General features: G+C 48.5%; 1 protein-coding gene across 1 annotated transcript in view; it reads left to right on the top strand.

Moving 5' to 3' along the window:
- The window catches only part of GXYLT2 (glucoside xylosyltransferase 2), a 105,322-nt gene that overhangs the window by 55,719 nt on the left and 26,925 nt on the right, over window positions 1–22,678 (top strand). Inside the window, exon 3 of the mRNA XM_086939403.1 lies at window positions 18,667–18,798. Coding sequence (XP_086795529.1) covers window positions 18,667–18,798 — 132 coding nt within the window. The remainder of the gene's footprint in view (window positions 1–18,666; window positions 18,799–22,678) is intronic.

The following is a 22,678-nucleotide window of genomic DNA, read 5'->3' as shown; positions in this document are numbered from 1 at the left end:
GGTGGGTATAGGCAATGCATATTTTATGAGGCCATTCATAATATTTCTCACTGGCGGTGACTGGGTCAGGCACATCCTTAGTCATCTGAGTTGCCTCCAAGGGGGTCCATGGCTTTAGCACGGCTGTCCCCCCAACACTATTTTTGGAGCCGGTATTTTAGTGTTTAATAGTATGTCATCAGTAAATGACTTATCACCCTTTCCCTTAAGTGCCCGTGACCGTCTATGTATCAGCCGTTCCCTGTTATCTATCTCGTGCCAGGGTTTATTCATGGAGTGGGGTATTTCCCCCCTTTCCGTGTTCACCTCCTCCTGGAACTCATCTGCCTCCCTCCTTAGGTGGGTTAACTGCTCGTGTTCCTCCTCGTTGTTTTCTCTTTTGCACTCAGCCATTAATCCTCCCTCCGACCAAAAGTCGAAGTTGGGGCCAGTGTTTCAGAAGCACGTGGCATGTCCCCTCCTAATGATAGGTGCCCATTCAGGACCAGGGTTCTGAAACTGCCTGCTCTGGGCCTCAGTTAAATCACCTTCCAGGGATATATGGAAATAAGGGACAGGTGATAAGCCTGGTTTTGGAGCCAGTGCCTGCTCATATGTGTTATTTCTTTCACATTGTATGTAGGGGCTTGAAAGTGATGGATACATTGAAGCTGTTTGAGGAGGGGCTGAGAAAGTAGGTGCAGGTAGAACAGGCCCTGCGGAATGGATTCTTTGTCCCACTAGCGAGTGACTGCTCTGACTGTTATCTCTAACTATGATCCAGGAAATGAATTCACTATTCACATCCAATCTCTGTCTTTTTGTTTCTTCCTCAGTTAACAACAACATTTCTTCCTCAGTCATGCAATACCAGCTATTTGCATATTTTAAACAATTTGTGTCTTCTACAACCTGAGGTGCAGGGCTACCTGGCGGTATTTTGAGACCTTTCTCTCCTGTCAGCTGCCTAAACAACTTTTGAGTTATTTTCCACATACGAGGGCTTACCAACTTCGTGTTTCTTTTAGACTTGTCATTGGCCATTGTGCCCTTCACTCATAATTTTACACCCTGAAAGATAAACACAGCAATTATAACCTGCAAGAGAAAGTTGTTCTGCAGTCGATAGAGAGAGCGAGAAAGACAAATCAGTCGTGGACCACTGGGAGACACCACATAAAACAATTTGCTTCTCTAATGCAGTAATGCCCTATTTTACATGTAATTCAAAGAAACATTGCAAGGTAACATAGCAGCACATAACTCTTAATCAACACACATAATTTAAATACATTCATTGATCAATGTCAGATGATGTTTGTAGGAAAGATCTGCTTTTATGGTTACCCCCACTTTTTGCCCAGTGCTTTGTTGTTTCTGACTAGTCTGACTGGGTTCCTGCTAACCAGGAACCAGTCTCTGTGCTTTCTCCCCTAAATTGGTATAGGGACATCCCAGATTGGACACTGGTGTAACCTTATCAGTCCCTAGTATATGGTACTAAGGTACCCAGGGCATTGGTACACCAGGGGTCCCCCAGGGGCTGAAGCATGCATAATGCCACCCATGAGGGACCACTCAAACTGTAACAACAGGCCTGCCATTGCAGCCTGTGTAAGCTGTTGCTAGCACCACTTACAAAAGATATACAGCCATATTCATCAATCTCCCGTTTTGCGAGGCCCTAATAGCGAATTATAGCGATTCGCTATTAAGGACTCGCAAAACGGGATTCATGTAAGATTAGCAAAAACTATTGCGATTCCTACTGATTCCTTATTTGCGATTAGCAAATTGCTAATCACAAATAAGGAAAAACTCGCCATTCATTCCTATGGGCCAAAAGGCACATAGGAATGAATGGGGAGTATTCCTTATTTGCGATTAGCAATTTGCTAATCGCAAATAAGATTGCGATTTGAAGGGTGCCAGGGGTGTCCAAAGGACACCCTGTAGCACCCCTCAAATGTACATTTGAACAGGTGTTGCGCACACACATGTCCAGAGCACATGTGTGTGTGCAACATGCAAAAGTAAAAAATGCACAAAAGTGCTTTTTACTCGTTTATCGCAATTTACCACGAAGTCAGATTTCGTGGTAAATTGCGACCAAATATTGCGAATTCGCAATTTCTAATAGGGTGATGAATTGCATTTAAGGAATCTCTATTAGAGATTCCTTAAATCCAATTCCTCGCAAATATGCGAGTTCGCAAATAGCGATTTTTGCATTTGGGATGATGAATCCCAAATGCAAAAATCGCACTCGCAAACGGCCAGATTCTCAGAATCTGGCCATTTGCGAGCGCAATTCAGGTTCATGAATATGGCTGATAGATTTCCCTATATCTAAGGTCACTGCACTTAAAAGCTATTAGTCACCCCTAGAGCAGGCCTTTCAATCCTGAATGCAGGGTGCCTTGGTTCTAAGTGTGAGGGTGCTCCTGCAAGAGCAGGACACCCCTACAGCCTTCGGAGGCCATTCTCCCTTGTAAGTGCGACAGCCATATATCATGTAGAGGGGAACAGTGTCATTATGTGATGACCATCTCAAAACAGGCTGCTGTGAACCCTATGAAGTTTGGTATCAAGCATGTTGGAATCATACCCCCCAAACTGTAAACAGTGTGGGGGATAGGATTCCATGCACTGTAAAGCTCCTCCGGGAGGCCCTCAGTGCTCCCAGTGCCAGTCTTCTACCCCCAGACAGCCCAACATGGATGCTGCCGACCAGAGCACGATTCTGCCCTCCTGCTGCTGAGCCAAGCTCGAGCAGGGGAAGGCAGGACAATAGGTATCCTGTCACAGGGAGGTGTGACCACCCCCCAGACAGGGTTTAGTGTATTGGGGCCGGGTGGAAGCACTTGCCAGCGCCACTCAGTCTACTTGAAGGGCACATCTGGTGCCCTCCTTGCATCGTCCAGTTCAAACCAGCTCAGGGACCCGTTGGCTCCCACTCTGGTGCGAAACTGGACAAAGGATTTGGGAGTATCCTCCCCACTGTCCGACCCTCCCCTGGGAGGGAACCCTGAATCGTCCCAACCCTTTCCTTAGGGTACTTAAGGGCTCACCTTTGGGTGGGTCCCTAGATTCGTCCTGGGACAAGATTAATTTCAAAGCACCACTTCTACTTTAACCGTCTGGGCACCTGGACTTCGCTCCAGGCATCAAGGCTGCAACCGGGAAGACTCCTGCTGCTCCTGATCTCGTCACCTTGCTCCTCTGCTGCATCGTTTGTGCCTGTGCTCCTTAAAGGAACCTTCCAAGGCCTGTGAGAATCATAAGAAAACTGAAGGATTCTCCCTTGAAGTGAAGGAGCTACTTACCTGCATCTGCAGACTCTGCAACTAACCTGACCGGTCTGCTGATCCTGGGCTCCCACGGACTCCGAAAGGTTCATCAACACAGGTGGTGGTTCTGCACATCCCTTGAGGCCTGCCCTGTCCTCTCACCTAGTTTGAGGCCAGTATCCCTCGTCAGAGCTGCAAGAACCGAACCCCTGTGCACCGCGTCGACTTGCTGTTGCAAAGGCTGGTTGTCTTCCTTCCTCCAAGATCGTCGGGCTTCAAGTAGCCCCAACCTCACTGCATCACTTGCACCGTGGGCCTGCATCTTTGGTGAGATGCTCGAGGTCCTTTTGCGACTCCAGTGCCTCCGGCTTGTGGGTCCATTTGAGGTTCTCCTTTGTTTTTTGTGGAGTCCCCTGATTGCTCAGGCCTGCCCTGACTCCCCTGCCTGTGGTGAGTCACCTGGACCTTGCTGGTCCCGACACTGCACCTTCTTCGCTTTCCACATTGTTTGCAGTTGCCAAGGCGTGTTGGTGCAGACACTGACCCCATAACTCTCGACATCCGATGTGGAACAGCTCGTAAATGTCTCCTGCTCTTCCACAGCATCGCCTAGTCCTCACAGCTACAGCTCCAAGGTCACCGTCATCTGTCCTGCAGCACCGACAACGGTGGGCATTCGTCTTCTGTGCCTCCTGGTCACTCCGGAGTGGCTTAGACTCTGTCCCCTCTGCTTACAGGTGCTCTTCACCTTGTACCCACCGTTGGATATCACCGGACACTTTCAACTTCCCCAGCAGCAGCATCTTCCTGAAGTCCTCCATTGTGGTCTATGGTGGTTTCCGACGTCACTTCGCACCTATGCACCCGGCTTCCCTAGTGTAGGTATCCCAGTTCCTAGGGTATCCACGGGTGAGGGTCTCTCCAACCTTCTGACTTCCACAGGGTTTCTTCAGGGTCCACTGGGAAGGGTCCTTCTTCTTTAAAATTGCAACCGTGACTTGCCTGTTGATTTGTACTAAGAACGCAGTTGTGTTCCCACACTGCACGTTACGTCTGTGGGGCTCCTAGATACTTATCCTGGGTGGTTCCTTGGGTCCCCGGCACTTCTACGTCCTCCAGGTATAGTCTTGACTAGAGTTGTGGTTCGCATACCACTATTTTAGTATATGGTTTGGTCTCCCCCTGGTGACCACTGTGTATTTCATGCTACTTACCTGTTTCTTTTGAAAAGTATAGTTTTATGTAGATCTCCGGCTAGGAGATATCTGGATGTGTTAGTGAGTGTCTTATAATAAATACATCTTTTTATAAATACACTCTGTGGTTCTTTTTCACTTAATCTATACCTATAAGATTAGGTTCTATTAAAACAAACTGCTTAACACTCCTTCTGGACTAAGCCTGAGGGCTGCTCTCCACAGCTACCACTTAGAGAGCTTTCTATGGATGTCTAAGACAACTAAAATCACCACAAGGGTTATCTGGATTGATGCAGGGTTCCCACTTACATAAGTGAGCATCATGTACCAAGCCTGCCTCTCACAATATTTGTGCACATTTCAAAATCATTTCCCTGTGTTCCGGCACAAGCTAACAACCAAATACATCCAACTCTACCGTCCAGGGGGATGTGTCCCATGCCCCTGGGGTCAAATACATTTTCCTCCGGCTCAGACTCTCCTGCGTGGGTTACGATAGCCTTGAAGGCATCAGGCATGATCCGTTTTAAAAATTGATACAGAGGAGACTAGTAGGTTTATCTGCAGTCCCCTATTTAATTCACAGCTATATTTGTAGGTACACCTCACCCCCTATTTCACTTCCAATTATAATCTAAGCATTGAAGGGCTACGGAGGCAAGATTTTCAGTTCACGTAACAGTGTGACATTTTAGACATCCCACTTCTGACACCATTTGTTAAAGAATAACTCTTCCAACCCTCCTCAGAAGGATGCAAAGAAAACACAGACATCAGGCAGGGATCCAGAGCAGGTGAAATGAATGTGTAGGTACCAGGGTATATTGGCCACGGCAAAAGGAAGGCGCACGTCCCAGTGTTACGTCTTAGAACAAGCTTCTTCTGCCCGGAGTCATTCTTGCGAGGCCTTGATCTATGTTAGAAAGCGCTGCCACCGGCAAAACCTCACAGGGGCACAGACCCACCCCAGAGGGGACACCGTCCCACCCCAGAGGGGACACCGTCCCACCCCAGAGGGGACACCGTCCCACCCCAGAGGGGACACAGTCCCACCCCAGAGGGGACACCGTCCCACCCCAGAGGGGACACCGTCCCACCCCAGAGGGGACACCGTCCCACCCCAGAGGGGACACAGACCCACCCCAGAGGGGACACCGTCCTACCCCAGAGGGGCCCCCGTCCCACCCCAGAGGGGGCACCGTCCCACCCCAGAGGGGGCACAGTCCCACCCCAGAGGGGACACCGTCCCACCCCAGAGGGGACACAGTCCCACCCCAGAGGGGACACCGTCCCACCCCAGAGGGGACACCGTCCCACCCCAGAGGGGACACAGTCCCACCCCAGAGGGGGCACAGTCCCACCCCAGAGGGGACACCGTCCCACCCCAGAGGGGACACCGTCCCACCCCAGAGGGGGCACAGTCCCACCCCAGAGGCGACACCGTCCCACCCCAGAGGGGACACCGTCCCACCCCAGAGGGGACACCGTCCCACCCCAGAGGGGACACCCTCCCACCCCAGAGGGGACACAGTCCCACCCCAGAGAGGACACCGTCCCACCCCAGAGGGGACACCGTCCCACCCCAGAGGGGACACCGTCCCACCCCAGAGGGGACACAGTCCCACCCCAGAGGGGGCACCGTCCCACCCCAGAGGGGACACCGTCCCACCCCAGAGGGGACACCGTCCCACCCCAGAGGGGGCACAGTCCTAACATGGGTATTCATATAGAGAAAAGAATTGCCACGTAAGCACAAAACACATTGCATAATATATATATTGCAGTAGAAGCAAACAAGAGAACTGAAAACAGGTCAAGCAAAACTTAACGTAAGAGACAGGAGGCCTCAGGGTGTGGTTTGTGTTGACAGCTGTTGGAGGGGTCAAAGAGGGCAGTGGGGGCCCTGGGTCCGGCTGGAATAGATTTCTGAAGGAGGAGGAAGCAATGAGCTGCAGCTCAGAGCAACCGGTTCAGGGATAGAAATAGATAGCTCATGAGGTTTGGGATAGTACAGGAGATATTTAGAATTGATTACCATATCTAAATACACATGATGTATATTTTTTCTCCCACACTTACCTGCCTCTTATTCATATGTCTCTGGAACTCTTCAAGAGGTCCCGGGAATACACTCTGGGTTTCTACCATCTGCACCCCTGTGAGCCCGGCTCACTCATCATTAGTCTTCATGTTATCAGTCAACATTGGGTTCCAATATGGCGTCCTGCTGACTCCACGCCCACTCTGTCTAATCCATAGAGAGCGGACACACCTGCACCCCTGTATCCCACACTGATGGAGGGAGGACCCGCTGAAAGGAAGTGGACGAACGTGTAACACAGGAGAGGCCAAGAGGCAACTCTCACTGAAGGCAGAGGGTGAACACGTCATCTTCTACCACCATAAAACATTACAGCCACCATTAACGCTTCTTCCAAGCCCAGCAAGCTGGCAGGAGTCATTCGTGGAAAAGAGGGGTACAGTGGGGTACACACGGGATCTCATACCACTTTCAGGGACCTTCGGCACATGTGCGTGATTGTTCTGTGTGCGGAGATGAAAACTCAACCTACAGAGACATTTTGCAAGGAGAATTTGGGTCAGGGGTGCCTGCCCCACTTTGCTGTGCAAAGGGACATTTCCATCCCAACAACCACCCCTCCCCCCCCCTCCCCCCCCTGTTTCACCACTTGGATTCCCCCTTTGCCTGCTCTTATCCCATGTGGACCTTCATGGCTCTTCGTTGAGCTTGTTGATTGCATCTCTTGCACTAGCATTGCCCCCCCATGGTGTACACCCTGCCTCTCCTCCCTCACACATTCCATGTTCTGTGTACACCCTGCCTTTCCTCCCTCACGCATGCCATGTTCTGTGTACACACTGCCTCTCCTCCCTCACGCATGCCATGTTCTGTGTACACACTGCCTCTCCTCCCTCACGCATGCCATGTTCTGTGTACACACTGCCTCTCCTCCCTCACACATTCCATGTTCTGTGTACACCCTGCCTTTCCTCCCTCACGCATGCCATGTTCTGTGTACACACTGCCTCTCCTCCCTCACGCATGCCATGTTCTGTGTACACACTGCCTCTCCTCCCTCACGCATTCCATGTTCTGTGTACACCCTGCCTCTCCTCCCTCACACATGACATGTTCTGTGTACACACTGCCTCTCCTCCCTCACACATTACATGTTCTGTGTACACCCTGCCTTTCCTCCCTCACGCATGCCATGTTCTGCGTACACCCTGCCTCTCCTCCCTCACACATGACATGTTCTGTGTACACACTGCCTCTCCTCCCTCACGCATTCCATGTTCTGTGTACACCCTGCCTCTCCTCCCTCACACATGACATGTTCTGTGTACACACTGCCTCTCCTCCCTCACGCATTCCATGTTCTGTGTACACACTGCCTCTCCTCCCTCACGCATTCCATGTTCTTTGTACACCCTGCCCCTCCTCCCTCACACATGACATGTTCTGCGTACACCCTGCCTCTCCTCCCTCACACATGACATGTTCTGTGTACACACTGCCTCTCCTCCCTCACGCATTCCATGTTCTTTGTACACCCTGCCCCTCCTCCCTCACACATGACATGTTCTGCGTACACCCTGCCTCTCCTCCCTCACACATGACATGTTCTGTGTACACACTGCCTCTCCTCCCTCACGCATTCCATGTTCTGTGTACACCCTGCCTCTCCTCCCTCACACATGACATGCTCTGTGTACACCCTGCCTCTCCTCCCTCACGCATGACATGTTCTGTGTACACTCTGCTTCACCTCCCTCACACATGACATGTTCTGTGTACACCCTGCCTCTCCTCCCTCACACATGGCATGTTCTGTGTACACCCTGCCTCTCCTCCCTCACGCATGACATGTTCTGTGTACACCCTGCTTCTCCTCCTCACACATGACATGTTCACATGGTACCCCTGCCTGCTCCCTGCCCCCCCCCCCTCACACATGGTGAGTCCCTGTGCCCCCTGCTCCTTGTTCTCAGTCCTGCTAGGCCCCAGGCCGTGTTTTTAAGCTTTCCTCCCCAGATGCCTCCCTGCAGCCCTCAGGCAGCTCCGAAGAAACATATTTTTGAGATCAACAGCAGAAGAAGGCTGCAGCTCTGGTTAGTGTTTGGAAACCTCAGCTCCTGGCAAGAACAGAAATCATTCTAATGAAAACCTCCTGGAAGCGCCGCTCACCCCCTCCCTCCCCATCTGTTCTTGAGCAACTTATGACAGATGCTGGCAGCTGCAGCATGAGTCATGACAGCTGCTAGAACTTGAGGAGTCAGGCCAGCTGCTAGAACAAGAGTCACGACAGACTCCAGAACGGGAGTCACGACAGACGCGAGAACGGGAGTCACGACAGATGCTTGAACATTAGTCACGACAGACGCTAGAACGGGAGTCACGACAGATGCTTGAACATTAGTCACGACAGACGCTAGAACGGGAGTCACGACAGATGCTAGAAAGGGAGTCACGACAGATGCTAGAATGGGAGTCACGACAGATGCTAGAACAAGAGTCACGACAGATGCTAGAAAGGGAGTCACGACAGATGCTAGAATGGGAGTCACGACAGATGCTAGAACAAGAGTCACGACAGACGCGAGAACGAGAGTCACAACAGCTTCTAGAACGGGATTCACGACAGATGCTAGAACATTAGTCACAACAGATGCTAGAATGGGAGTCACGACAGACGCGAGAACGGGAGTCACAACAGCTTCTAGAACGGGATTCACGACAGATGCTAGAACATGAGTCAGGCCAGCTGCTAGAACAAGAGTCACGACAGACGCTAGAACGGAATTCACGACAGATGCTAGAACATTAGTCACAACAGATGCTAGAATGAGAGTCACGACAGATGCTAGAACATGAGTCAGGCCAGCTGCTAGAACAAGAGTCACGACAGACGCTAGAACGGAATTCACGACAGATGCTAGAACATTAGTCACGACAGATGCTAGAACGGGAGTCACGACAGAAGTTCGAACATTAGTCACGACAGACGCTAGAACGGGAGTCACGACAGATGCTAGAATGGGAGGCACGACAGATGCTAGAACGGGAGGCATGACAGATGCTAGAACAAGAGTCACAACAGATGCTAGAACAAGAGTCACGACAGACGCTAGAACGGAATTCACGACAGATGCTAGAATGGGAGTCACGACAGATGCTAGAACAAGAGTCACAACAGATGCTAGAACAAGAGTCACGACAGACGCTAGAACGGAATTCACGACAGATGCTAGAACATTAGTCACGACAGATGCTAGAACGGGAGTCACGACAGATGCTAGAACATTAGTCACAACAGATGCTAGAATGGGAGTCACGACAGATGCTAGAACATGAGTCAGGCCAGCTGCTAGAACAAGAGTCACGACAGACGCTAGAACGGAATTCACGACAGATGCTAGAACATTAGTCACGACAGATGCTAGAACGGGAGTCACGACAGAAGTTCGAACATTAGTCACGACAGACGCTAGAACGGGAGTCACGACAGATGCTAGAACGGGAGTCACGACAGATGCTAGAACAAGAGTCACAACAGATGCTAGAACAAGAGTCACGACAGACGCTAGAACGGGAGTCACGACAGATGCTAGAAAGGGAGTCACGACAGATGCTAGAATGGGAGTCACGACAGATGCTAGAACAAGAGTCACGACAGACGCGAGAACGAGAGTCACAACAGCTTCTAGAACGGGATTCACGACAGATGCTAGAACATGAGTCAGGCCAGCTGCTAGAACAAGAGTCACGACAGACGCTAGAACGGAATTCACGGCAGATGCTAGAACATTAGTCACAACAGATGCTAGAATGGGAGTCACGACAGATGCTAGAACATGAGTCAGGCCAGCTGCTAGAACAAGAGTCACGACAGACGCTAGAACGGAATTCACGACAGATGCTAGAACATTAGTCACGACAGATGCTAGAACGGGAGTCACGACAGAAGTTCGAACATTAGTCACGACAGACGCTAGAACGGGAGTCACGACAGATGCTAGAACGGGAGTCACGACAGATGCTAGAACAAGAGTCACAACAGATGCTAGAACAAGAGTCACGACAGACGCTAGAACGGAATTCACGACAGATGCTAGAACATTAGTCACGACAGATGCTAGAACGGGAGTCACGACAGAAGTTCGAACATTAGTCACGACAGACGCTAGAACGGGAGTCACGACAGATGCTAGAACGGGAGGCATGACAGATGCTAGAACAAGAGTCACAACAGATGCTAGAACATTAGTCACGACAGACGCTAGAACGGGAGGCACAACATATGCTAGAACGGGAGTCATGACAGAAGCTAGAACATGAGTCTTGACTGGTGCTAGAACGGGAGTCACAACTGGTGCTAGAACCTGAGGAGTCAGGTCAGCTGCTTGAACGTGAGTCACGACAGCTGCTAGAACATGAGTCACGATAGATGCTAGAACAAGAGTCACGACAGCTGCTAGAACATGAGTCATGACAGATGCTAGAACATGAGTCATGACAGATGCTAGAATTGGAGTCACGACATAAGTTAGAACATTAGTCACGACAGACGCTAGAACGGGAGTCATGACAGATGCTAGAACAAGAGTCACAACAGATGCTAGAACAAGAGTCACGACAGATGCTAGAACAAGAGTCACGACAGATGCTAGAAAGGGAGTAAAGACAGATGCTAGAACAAGAGTCACGACAGATGCTAGAAAGGGAGTCACGACAGATGCTAGAAAGGGAGTCACGACAGATGCTAGAACGGGAGGCACGACAGATGCTAGAACGGGAGGCACGACAGATGCCAGAACGGGAGGCACGACAGATGCTAGAACATGAGTCATGACAGATGCTAGAACAAGAGTCACGATAGATGCTAGAAAGGGAGGCACGACAGCTGCTAGAACATGAGTCACGATAGATGCTAGAACAAGAGTCACGACAGCTGCTAGAACATGAGTCATGACAGATGCTAGAACATGAGTCATGACAGATGCTAGAATTGGAGTCACGACATAAGTTAGAACATTAGTCACGACAGACGCTAGAACGGGAGTCATGACAGATGCTAGAACAAGAGTCACGACAGATGCTAGAACAAGAGTCACGACAGATGCTAGAACAAGAGTCACGACAGATGCTAGAAAGGGAGTCACGACAGATGCTAGAAAGGGAGTCACGACAGATGCTAGAAAGGGAGTCACGACAGATGCTAGAACGGGAGGCACGACAGATGCTAGAACGGGAGGCACGACAGATGCTAGAACGGGAGGCACGACAGATGCTAGAACATGAGTCATGACAGATGCTAGAACAAGAGTCACGACAGATGCTAGAAAGGGAGGCACGACAGATGCTAGAACATGAGTCATGACAGATGCTAGAATATGAGGCATAGACGAAGGGTGCATCTAGAACATGAATGATGATAGCCACTCGCTGCTAGAACATGACTCCTGACCGGAGCTAGAACATGAGTCTCTTTACCAGCTAGAACATTATTCACGACAGGTGCTAGAACATGATTCATGACAGGTGCTTGAACGTGAGTCTCGACAGATGCTAGAATTGGAGTCCTGACAAGTGCTAGAACATGAGTCATGCCAGAGTGGTGCATCTAGAACACGGACGATGGATGCACTCTGCTCTAGAAGATGATGCTCTCACCTAGAAGAGATACATGGCCGCTGATGCTTCTCGAACTAAAGTCCTGTACGTGACTGCTTCCTTTTGAGGTGCTCCCCTGGCTGGTCTGCTGGGTGTGAAGGTTCTGGAGGGGAGGCCAGGGCTCCTTCAGTAGGTTAAGGGTTCTGAGCTTGGGTCTTTGTGTGGAAGGGCCAGAACAGAGGTGTGATGGCTGCCATGAGCTGGCTTTGATCCCTCTGGGATCTAGAACCGTCTCTGCCAGGAAGGCCCGCGTAGATGCCGTTCTATTAATGCCGTCGCCAGGTGTCCACCGAGAGGACCAGGATTCTCTTGTGACGGACACGAGTTTCACGTGGACGTCTCACAGTTGCCTCCTGTGTTGGAATCTGTTCTTGGTGATGACAGCCTGGACATGTGCTGGCAAGGACAGGTCCCTGGTAAGCAGCTCTCTGGATCTAGGTGCATTGATGTTGTGAGAGGTCTGTTGAGTCTGGCAAGTGGAAGGTAAGGGTGACAGCTCCACTGGACCTTGCTGCATGTTCTCAGTTTTCTGACCATGAAGGAGGATGCAGCAGAACTTTAGCCTTTCAGAGTCTTTCTTTTCATGTGCTTACAGTGGGCAGTGGTGTGTGAGATCTCTGCCCTTAGAAACCCCTTCCTGTTTGCAAATAGCTTACCACCAATTTGAGAATGGTGGTAATCTGTTTTGCGACCTCATTCCTGGTCTCAAAACATTCATACATACCAGTGCGACTTGCAAACTCTATTTTGCGACTCAGTAATAGTATACTGCCTCACAAAATACGGTTGGTACATTGGAAAATGCATTTTACTGGTCGCAGATGGACCGATTGGGCGAGTGCGACTGGTAAAATGCATTGTACAACTGGAACTTTGTCTCTGCCACCTAAATCATGGCACCAGCCTGCAGACACCATAGTTTCATGATCTGTACAGGTCTCTGTTGTGGCTGGCGCGGGCTGATGCGTGTGCGCTCTGGCCGGCTGACAGCACGGGTGACACAGAACGGCACTCTACAGGACGGACACTCCTGTGCTCCAGTCTCACGTGACTTCGGCACCGCTTCACGTGTAGACACTTTCACTGAAAGGCTTCTTTTCAGTGCAGCATGAGCGGGAGCAGGAGGGCCACGGCAGAATTAATCATTCATCGACACCCATGACCTGTTTGACCGTGCTCCCCTCGCCTGGTCAGAAGGTTTGCGGGTGGCTGTGCCAGTCATGGTGAGAGCGGGCGCTGTGTGACCAAAAGGCGTAGGGCTCAGCTCGGGAAACAACAGTTACAACACAACTTTTACAACGCACTACCTTTACAACAAAACTTTTACACCGCAACATCCATTACAACGCATGCCATTACAACGCAACCATTACAACGAATGTCACTACAACGCATACCACTACAACGCAACCATTACAACGAATGTCACTACAACGCATACCACTACAACGCATGTCATTACAACGCAGTCATTACAACGCATACCATCACAACGTATACCTACACTATCCAACACTTACCCTACTGTTGCACCCCCTGGAGTTAGAATAGTCATTTTTACCCCTACACTATCCAATACTTACCATACATGCAATGTAATGGTATGCGTTGTAATGGTATGCGTTGTAAATGTAGTATGCGATGTAGTGGAATGCGTTGTAAAGGTAGTTTCAAAGAATTCGTTGTAATGGCATGCGTTGTAATGGAATGCGTTGTAAAGGATGTTGCGGTGTAAAAAATGCGTTGTAAAGGTATGCGTTGTAAGAGTATGCGTTGTTACGACATACATCCACTCAGCTCTGAAGACAGCATGCCACGCCCTCTCACCCTGACTTCCATCTACAGCAGCAAATGGGTCAGCATCATCTGTGCCGCTGTGCAGCCTGGTAACTGTCTCCTGTCTCCATCACATCACAACACTGTCAGAGCGCCTGTCCACACTGAGTGACTCCTCAGACTCCAGCTGCACGGACCAGGCCGAGCAGCATTCATTATTTACCCAGCGCTGTCAGTGACTCTGTTGGTAAGTGAAAGATAACGAGTTCCCTCCTGGAGAGGTCAGAGTTTTGTCTGGTGCAAGTTTTGACTCACCAGTAGCACAGAGGGTTAACATGCCTGCTGCAAAGAACCTGTATTCTATATATCACTGAACTATATTTTTTGTGGTTAGCTCAGTGGGTTACTGCTTTTATCAAAGAAATCCTTTTGTTACTTGCATTTCATAAATGTCAATTCTAATCTGAACAGTGCCCTAAAATCTGCTTTCAAAGACAACAACTGCATGTAAAGTGCATAGTATGACCCGACCGCGGCTGCTGCGAGAGTCGTCATGGCTTAGCTGGCCCGTACCGTGGTGGCGCTGCCCTGTCACTCGCACCAACAATGGCTTCTCCACTAAGGCGGAGGAGTGTCACCCCACAGGGAAAATAAAATGATAGTAACAGCATGTTATTATCAGTTTATTTTTCAGGACTGGGTCTGTTATTTTTTTTTATTGATGCATCAGTTTCCTAGTGCCTGCCCCAAATGTCCTAACGACCCCATGGATGCGCTCTATTTACTATACAGGGCTCAATGGCGCAAGGATTAACAGATGTGTCAGAAATTCTGATGTAAAAGTGACGCATTGCTGGAGTTGGTCTTAAAACTGCCGCATCCCCAGCAATGCGTCAGAACACACAGGCGAGTCCCAAGTTAAAAGTCCTGATTCATGCCTTTCCCTGGTCTGAGCAGGTGTGAGGATTTTGATGCAGTCAAGTCGTAGAGGGCGCAGTGAAATGTTGTAAATTTGACTGCCACAGTTCTATATGGCCGTTTAGCGTGGAACGTCTAGCCTGCATACAGTATACTTGGCGCATGTATAATGTGACGCAGGGCTCTTCAAACTGATGCGTTGCACTCAGTGCGTCAGTTGGTAGATATGGCGCAGTTTGGCACACTGCTTGTGTTGCATCTGCGTCAAACAAAAGTGACACAGTGGCTGGATAAGGGGCTTGTAAATGCGGACCTGTGTGTGCTCTTCGATGAATTTTCTTTGCTGACTCAACAGCATTTTAATGGCTGGTTTTTACCAAATATGTGCTCTGACGGACAATCAGACCGGACTCAACCAAAAAAAGGATGGGGGTTCTTATACAAATCGTAGCTGGATATTGGCAGGGATCCAGAATGTAGGAGGTAACAAGCATTAGCATAGCGAATAGGTCTAGCCATTGGGACCTGCGGGTTTTGCCAGTGCCTTAGGCGATGCTCTTCAGCATTAGCAAGATACTTGGCAGCATAGGAAAAATGAAAAAACATGAAGTGTACGTGTGCTAAGCGTGTACCTCATGACATACTGTAAGCCCACTCTGCTACTGAAAGGGACAAGACAGAGTGACGCTGGCTTTTGAGCAGCGGGACATTTTGACGTCATCCTGAGAATGATTCACAGTAGAAAGGCAACCTAGAAATAAACCTTTCAAGCGGGAGCTCTGAAAATAATATACTACGCTCAATGTGATACGAGTGAAACAACATTTCCTCTAATCTGCGCATGTTTAATAATCTGCTGTCTTGGAAATCAAAGGACTCTAGTTTGCCTCACTGTGTAAGTCGCGTCTTGGGACACAATCACAGCTGGCTCTCGAAGGGTGTGGGCTCTATCTATTACCCCATGAACTGCATAGGTTTAGGGCTGTATTTCTATGGGGCATAAAGCCAGATTGATCTGGGTGCACCAAGTCACTGATCACCTTCACCAAGCGGTTAGTTAAAGTTTAGCCAATATCTTAGGTTCAGCGTTTAGAAGGGAGTTGGGCCTGTACGAGGCGCAGTCTGTTTTGGGCTTTCCCTCTTTATGTATGGTGACATTGGTGGCTATTCTCTGCTCCCGGGGCAGCATTCCCGCTTCTTCTGCTTATTCAAACATTGATTTCAAATAGGGGGCAAGTTTATCTGGCCTCAGTTTGTAGAGCTCAATGGGGAGACCATTTGGACCCAGAGCTTTCCCCAAATTTAATGAACGGATCGCTTGCGCAATCTTGTCCGTTGTCAGAGGGATATCCATATATTCCCGATCTTCAAGGGAGAGGCAGGGAAGCTTAATATCACGCAGTAATTCCTGAGAGTCCAGCTCTGTGTGGGAGGTTACAGTCGTATATACTGTTTAAAAATGGGCAGCAAACCTGTCAACTATTTCCTGCGGCTCCGTAATCGAGAGGCCTCCTTCTACATTAAGCTCTGGGACCAGCCGGCTCGCCCATTCTCTTCTGTCTAGGCACGCTATGAGCCTCCCGGCCTTATCTCCCAGATCGTAGCTCCTAACCTGCTGCTCCCTGCTCAGGGCCTTGACCCTATCGGAGACCAGTGCTTTATAATCGTGCTGCTTTAGGTTCAGCAGATGAAGCCTCTCCGGCGTCACCCCAGACTCCAGGTCACCTTCCAGCCGATAAATATAAGCCTCAAGCTCAAGAACTTCTTTTTGCTTGTCTACTTGGAGCCAGATATCAATGACAAAGCCTGTCCCCAAAGTACAGTCTTAAATGCTTCCCACAAGGTCTGTGAAGAGGACACTGACCCTACGTTCTCGGAGATATATTTGTCAATGGCCATAATAAGGTCCTTACGGATCTTAGGGTTACGAAGGTACCAAGGGTTAATTGGGCCAACCTTCCCACCATACCCAGACTTATGATCAGGTGGACTTAGGCGGGTGAGTGATCGGAGATACGTTTAGCCAAGTGTTTAATTTCGTTTATGTAGGTGGGTTGAGCAGCTGGTATGAGACAATAGTCCACACGGGAGAGACTGTGGTGTGCCCCAGAATGAAAGGTGTGCTGTATCTGGTCCGGATGATATACTCTCCATCCATCGACCAGTCCTATTGCCTCAAGGAAATCTGGTAGCCAACGGGCAGATGGTCCCACTTCCTGAGGGGGATATCTATCCAATGTACCTGAGACCTCTGCATTAAAGTCACCCCCTAGGATTAAAAGCCCCTCCGAAATGGTGAGTAGGACAGCTCCTAAGTAAGCGAACGTAGTGCCCTGCAAGCCTGGGGGAATATAGATGGATATAAAAGTGATGAGCCGGCCTTCCCACATCCCAGAGATGCCAACATATCTGCCTCGATTATCCACCCATGTGGAGCTCACTGCCAATGGGAACGTGTTTCTCATCATGATACCCACACCCCTGGAACCTGAGGTGAAGCCAGAATGCGCAACCATCTTATACCCCCCCTGTGCATTGCCCTACACAGATTTCCAACCAGATGTGTCTCCTGGAGCAGCACAATATCAGGTGCCTGCCTTTTAATGTATTGGAGAACCACACTTCGTTTGATTTTGTCCTCCAACCCGTTGACATTCCAGCTTAAAATGGTAACGTTTTTTTCGCCCATCCCGCATGTCATGCAATTCCAGAAATCCTCCACATGTACACTTTCAGCATCTATTTTGTGGGTGAACCCATATTTCGCACCAATGTTACAATTACAACAAACGACAAACAACCCCCCACCCTGCTGCCCTGAACTCCCCCATCCCTGCTTCCCTGCCCTCTGGACTGCCAATACCAAACTGGCAGAGTGCCTGTCGCCCAACGTCTTAAACTAAATGAAGAAAATTTGGGAGTGCCACACCGTGCCACCCTCACACTCCTTCCCCGCAAAAATCAGAAGCTAAGTCATCAATACTAACTCGAATTATACCCCATGAGAAACAGTTTCCGAATGCTTAATGCAGAGTCTGTGCTTTGAGTGGAAATGAACCAGAATATGATCTGATGAGGACAGTAGCAGATATTCAGGGACTTGGAGTGCAGGGCTGGGACAAGGCAGGACGCACAATCTTGGGCCTATAGCCGTTTCTGCTCGTCCTCAGGGATGGCACATGGTGTGATGTGTGATGTGATGCTGTGTAGGCCATATGGACACATTGTATCCAGGGTGGCAGGCACAGCTCGTGGGTGGGGGGACCGTCACAGTGGGGGGAGGTGCGCAGGCTGCTTAAAAAAAATATATATATACCTTGCTACCGCCGGTTTCCTCGTCTTCTCTCCTGCTCGTCTGTGTCTGACTCCAGAACAGGAAGCAGCCAGCCAGGCTCCCACCCCTATGCCAATCCCAACGCTGCAATGCAGCCTGCATGGAGAACAGGGAAGTACGCCTGACTGTTTTGCGAGCTTGAGAGGGACGAGCAAACGGTCACTGCGCACAGAAGTTTTCTACCACTCCTTCCCGCAACACCACCCTGCCCCCTCACGCACTGACCCAGCAGGAGGAAAAATAAAATAACAATAACATTCCGTTAATATCATTTTATTTTTCCATTTTTTCCTGCTCCCGGCAGCGGGGCGACGCTTCTCCGCCTTGATGCAAACTGAAACCAATTTTTAATGTCCTCATCAAAAGAGTTGTCAATTTCATACTCCCAAGGACAGGTCTGTCCAGAGGTCGCTGCACAATGTGCTTTGTGAATCATCAAACTTTTCACGTGTTTTTCTTTTGTGTATTTTACAGTTGCGGTTGTGGCCAAAGTCCAGCACCCTCAAGTTTGAATTCAGCACCTACCCAATCACCTTCTCTGTGGGGAACGAGCGCGACTGGAAGAAACTCTTCAAGCCCTGCGCGGCGCAGCGGCTCTTCCTTCCGGTAGGACACATGGACACATGGAATTATTTTGTTGAATACGTGACTGGCAAACCATTCAGAAAACTTATAACATATTAAAAGCCAAACAGCTGTTCTTGCTTTTTTTTTTTTAATGGTCTCTCTGGTCCTGATTCTTGAAAAGGGATGTTGGTGTCATAGTTGAGATTCGTGGTAGAGAGTCCCAGATACAGCATCAATTGTAAAAGGCATATTTTATGCCAACCCTGGACTCTAAAAGGAGTTCAGGGGTTCTCTGTGGGTTGCTGTCCATCTCACTACCATAGTGTCTCATCCCCTACACTTCAGGAGGTCTCACAGCATCTCTTTCAGAGAGCTTCGCCGCCATTGCTCCTAGCCTACAGCCCCTTGTCGTGACACCTGGTATAGCCAGACCAGTATCTTTATGACCCCCATTAAAGTTCCCTACCCCATCTATGCCAGAGTAGTATCTTGGAATCATTCCCTCGCCTCCCAGACCCGCGCCTGTGGAGCTCTGCACCTTTGCAGCTTCATTCACTCTATTCGAAGACGCACTACATACATTTTCTATATTTAGCTCCACAGTCTAAGGGTAAGGTTGGTACCCTACTCTACAACGTGATCACATCTTCTCGCAGTGTCTATTACTTTATGTTCCGTATCATTGCTGTCAGATATGTTAACCCTGTAGGTTCAATGTGAGTAAACTAGGACTACTACTCCCAGAATGCATTATTGTGTCCATTAAAAGCTGGGACTGTAAATATGGTGTCCTGATGGCATGACGTGAGGAGCCAGACCTGAGTGAGTGCAGAAGAGACATGAAAAGCCTAACTCTGCAGCTCAGTTGCCATTAAGACATTGTTCCACCCCGCTAGCCTTTTTACAGTGCGAATAATTTACTTGTAGTGATACTTTGACTGCTTCCGGATGTAGTTGTGATTTAAAGGAAGGCCCGCAATCCTGTCTCCATATCCCATAAGATGCTAAATGATGTCTTCTCCTTCACCACAACATGTTTTTGAAAACATAAGACAGAATTGTGCAGCTTATGGGATATGGAGACAGGAAATGTGTGAAGTCAAAGTTGGAAGGCTTCAGCAAAGGATTGCAGACCTTCGATTAAATCTGACGACATCACCCCATCCGGGTCAAGACTACACAGGCTCCCCTTCCAGCTGGAGTCATCTTCAAGATCAGCTGCATCACTCATAAAACCCTCGACAACATCACTCATAAAACCCCCTACAATATCACTCATAAAACCCTCAGCAACATCACTCATAAAACCCTCAGCAACATCACTCATAAAATCCCCTACAATATCACTCATACAACCCCTGACAGCAACACTCATAAAACCCAATACAACATCACTCATAAAACCCCCTACAACATCACTCATAAAACCTCCTACAACATCACTCATAAAACCCTCGACAACATCACTCATAAAACCCTCAGCAACATCACTCATAAAATCCCCTACAATATCACTCATAAAACCCCTGACAACAACACTCATAAAACCCAATACAACATCACTCATAAAACCCTCAGCACCATCACTCATAAAATCCCCTACAATATCACTCATAAACCCCCTGACAACAACACTCATAAAACCCAATACAACATCACTCATAAAACCCTCAGCAACATCACTCATAAAACCCCCTACAACATCACTCATAAAACCCTCGTCAACATCACTCATAAAACCCTTGTCAACATCACTCATAAAACCCTCAGCAACATCACTCATAAAACACCCTACAACATTACTCATAAACCCTCGTCAACATCACTCATTAATCATTCGGCAACATCACTGATAAAACTCTTAACACAAACCCTCAACAACATCACTCAGAAACCCCCCGACAACATCACTCATAAAACGCCCGACAACATCACTAAGAAATCCCCCAACAAATCACTTATAAAACCCTCGACATCACTCATAAAACCCCTGACAACATCACAACAACATCACTCATAAAACCCCAGACGACATCACTCATAAAACCCCGACAATATCACTCATAAAACCCTTGACACTATCACTCAGAAATGCCCCAACAACATCACTCATAAGAACCCCTAAAACATCACTCATAAAACACCCAACATCACTCATAAAACACTCCACAACATCACTCATAAAACCCTCCACAACATCACTCATAAAGCCCTCGACAACATCTCTCATAAAACCCCCAACAACATCACTCATAAAATCCCCAACAACATCACTCATAAAACCCTGAGCAACATCACTCATAAAACCCTCTACAACATCACTCATAAAACCCCCAACAACATCACTCATAAAACCCTCGACAACATCACTCAGAAATCCCCCAACAACATCACTCATAAAAACCCCAAAAACATCACTCACAAAACCCCTGACAACATCACAACAACATCACTCATAAAACCCCTGATGACATCACTCATAAAACCCCGACAATATCACTCATAAAACACTTGACAACATCACTCAGAAATCCCCCAACATCACTCATAAAAACCCCAACATCACTCATAAAACCCTCCACAACATCACTCATAAAGCCCTCGACAACATCACTCATAAAACCCCGAACAACATCACTCATAAAACCCCCAATAACATCACTCATAAAACCCCCTACAACATCACTCATAAAACCCTCGACAACATCACTCAGAAATCCCCCAACAACATCACTCATTAAAACCCTTAAAACATCACTCATAAAAACCCCAACATCACTCATAAAACCCTCCACAACATCACTCATAAAGCCCTCGACAACATCACTCATAAAACCCCGAACAACATCACTCATAAAACCCCCAACAACATCACTCATAAAAACCCCTACAAAATCACTCATAAAACCCTCGACAACATCACTCAGAAATCCCCCAACAACATCACTCATAAAACCCCCTAAAACATCACTCATAAAACACCCGACAACATCACTCAGGAAGGGTGGCACGCTCGGCTCACATGTCAACTCGTCAAAGTCCATGTCTGTGTGCTTATGTTCTGGAAGATAGGTAGCCAACCTGGCGTGCCCTTCCCAATGTTTCTGCCAGGATAGTGGTGGTTTGGCTTCGTTTTTGCATTTGCCAGGAAGGTATGTTCACCTACTTGATAGTAGTATTTCATAGATATCTAGATATTTTGTTATGCCACAATGGCATGTCAGCTGAAGGCCTCGAATGAGGTATGGATAAGAGGAAGTGGGGGGAGTAAGGGTTGTGAGAGGCCTGGCTGGGAGAGCGGATGAGGTCATATGACGTACTGTGGTGTTGGGCATGGAGGACGAATGGTGCGCTATAGGTTTCGTGACTGGTCTGTGTGGCAGTCAAGCCTGGGGTTTGCTGGTGTTTCTTAAAGGGGTTTGTGAAAGCGGTGAATCCACGTAGATAAATCCAGCAGCTGGAGTGGGGGCATTATTTGACGCATGGACTCACTGGCCAGGGGAGAAGGGAGAAGTGTGTAGAAGCAGTAGGTAAAGCTAGGGGTAATCGAGAACTGACGAGGTAGCCATACATATCGCCAAGTCTTCATAGTGGATCGACAAACAGCATTTGACATAAAACATGCTGGAGTTTATCTGTATCCCATAATCCACATATGTGCCACTGAGAGGGCATGGGGGTACTCAGAATTCACCCCACTTTAAGCGTCCATCAATGCCACATTGATGGAAGATGGAGATATAAAAGCCACAAAGTTGAATACACGATATGCCTTAAATGCTGGAATTGGTGCAGGAAATAAAACCTAAAATTACCTTGGATTGAGATTTTTTTTCAATGAGATTAATTATAATTGACTAAAAATGAATGTCTCTGATTCCAAGTGTTGAGGATCAAACAACAAACAAAAGAAATTATT

The sequence above is a fragment of the Lissotriton vulgaris genome, chromosome 9, assembly GCF_964263255.1.
Source record: "Lissotriton vulgaris chromosome 9, aLisVul1.2, whole genome shotgun sequence".
In the NCBI taxonomy this organism is placed as follows: Eukaryota; Metazoa; Chordata; class Amphibia; order Caudata; family Salamandridae; genus Lissotriton; species Lissotriton vulgaris.
This window is presented reverse-complemented; position numbering and strand designations above follow the sequence as displayed.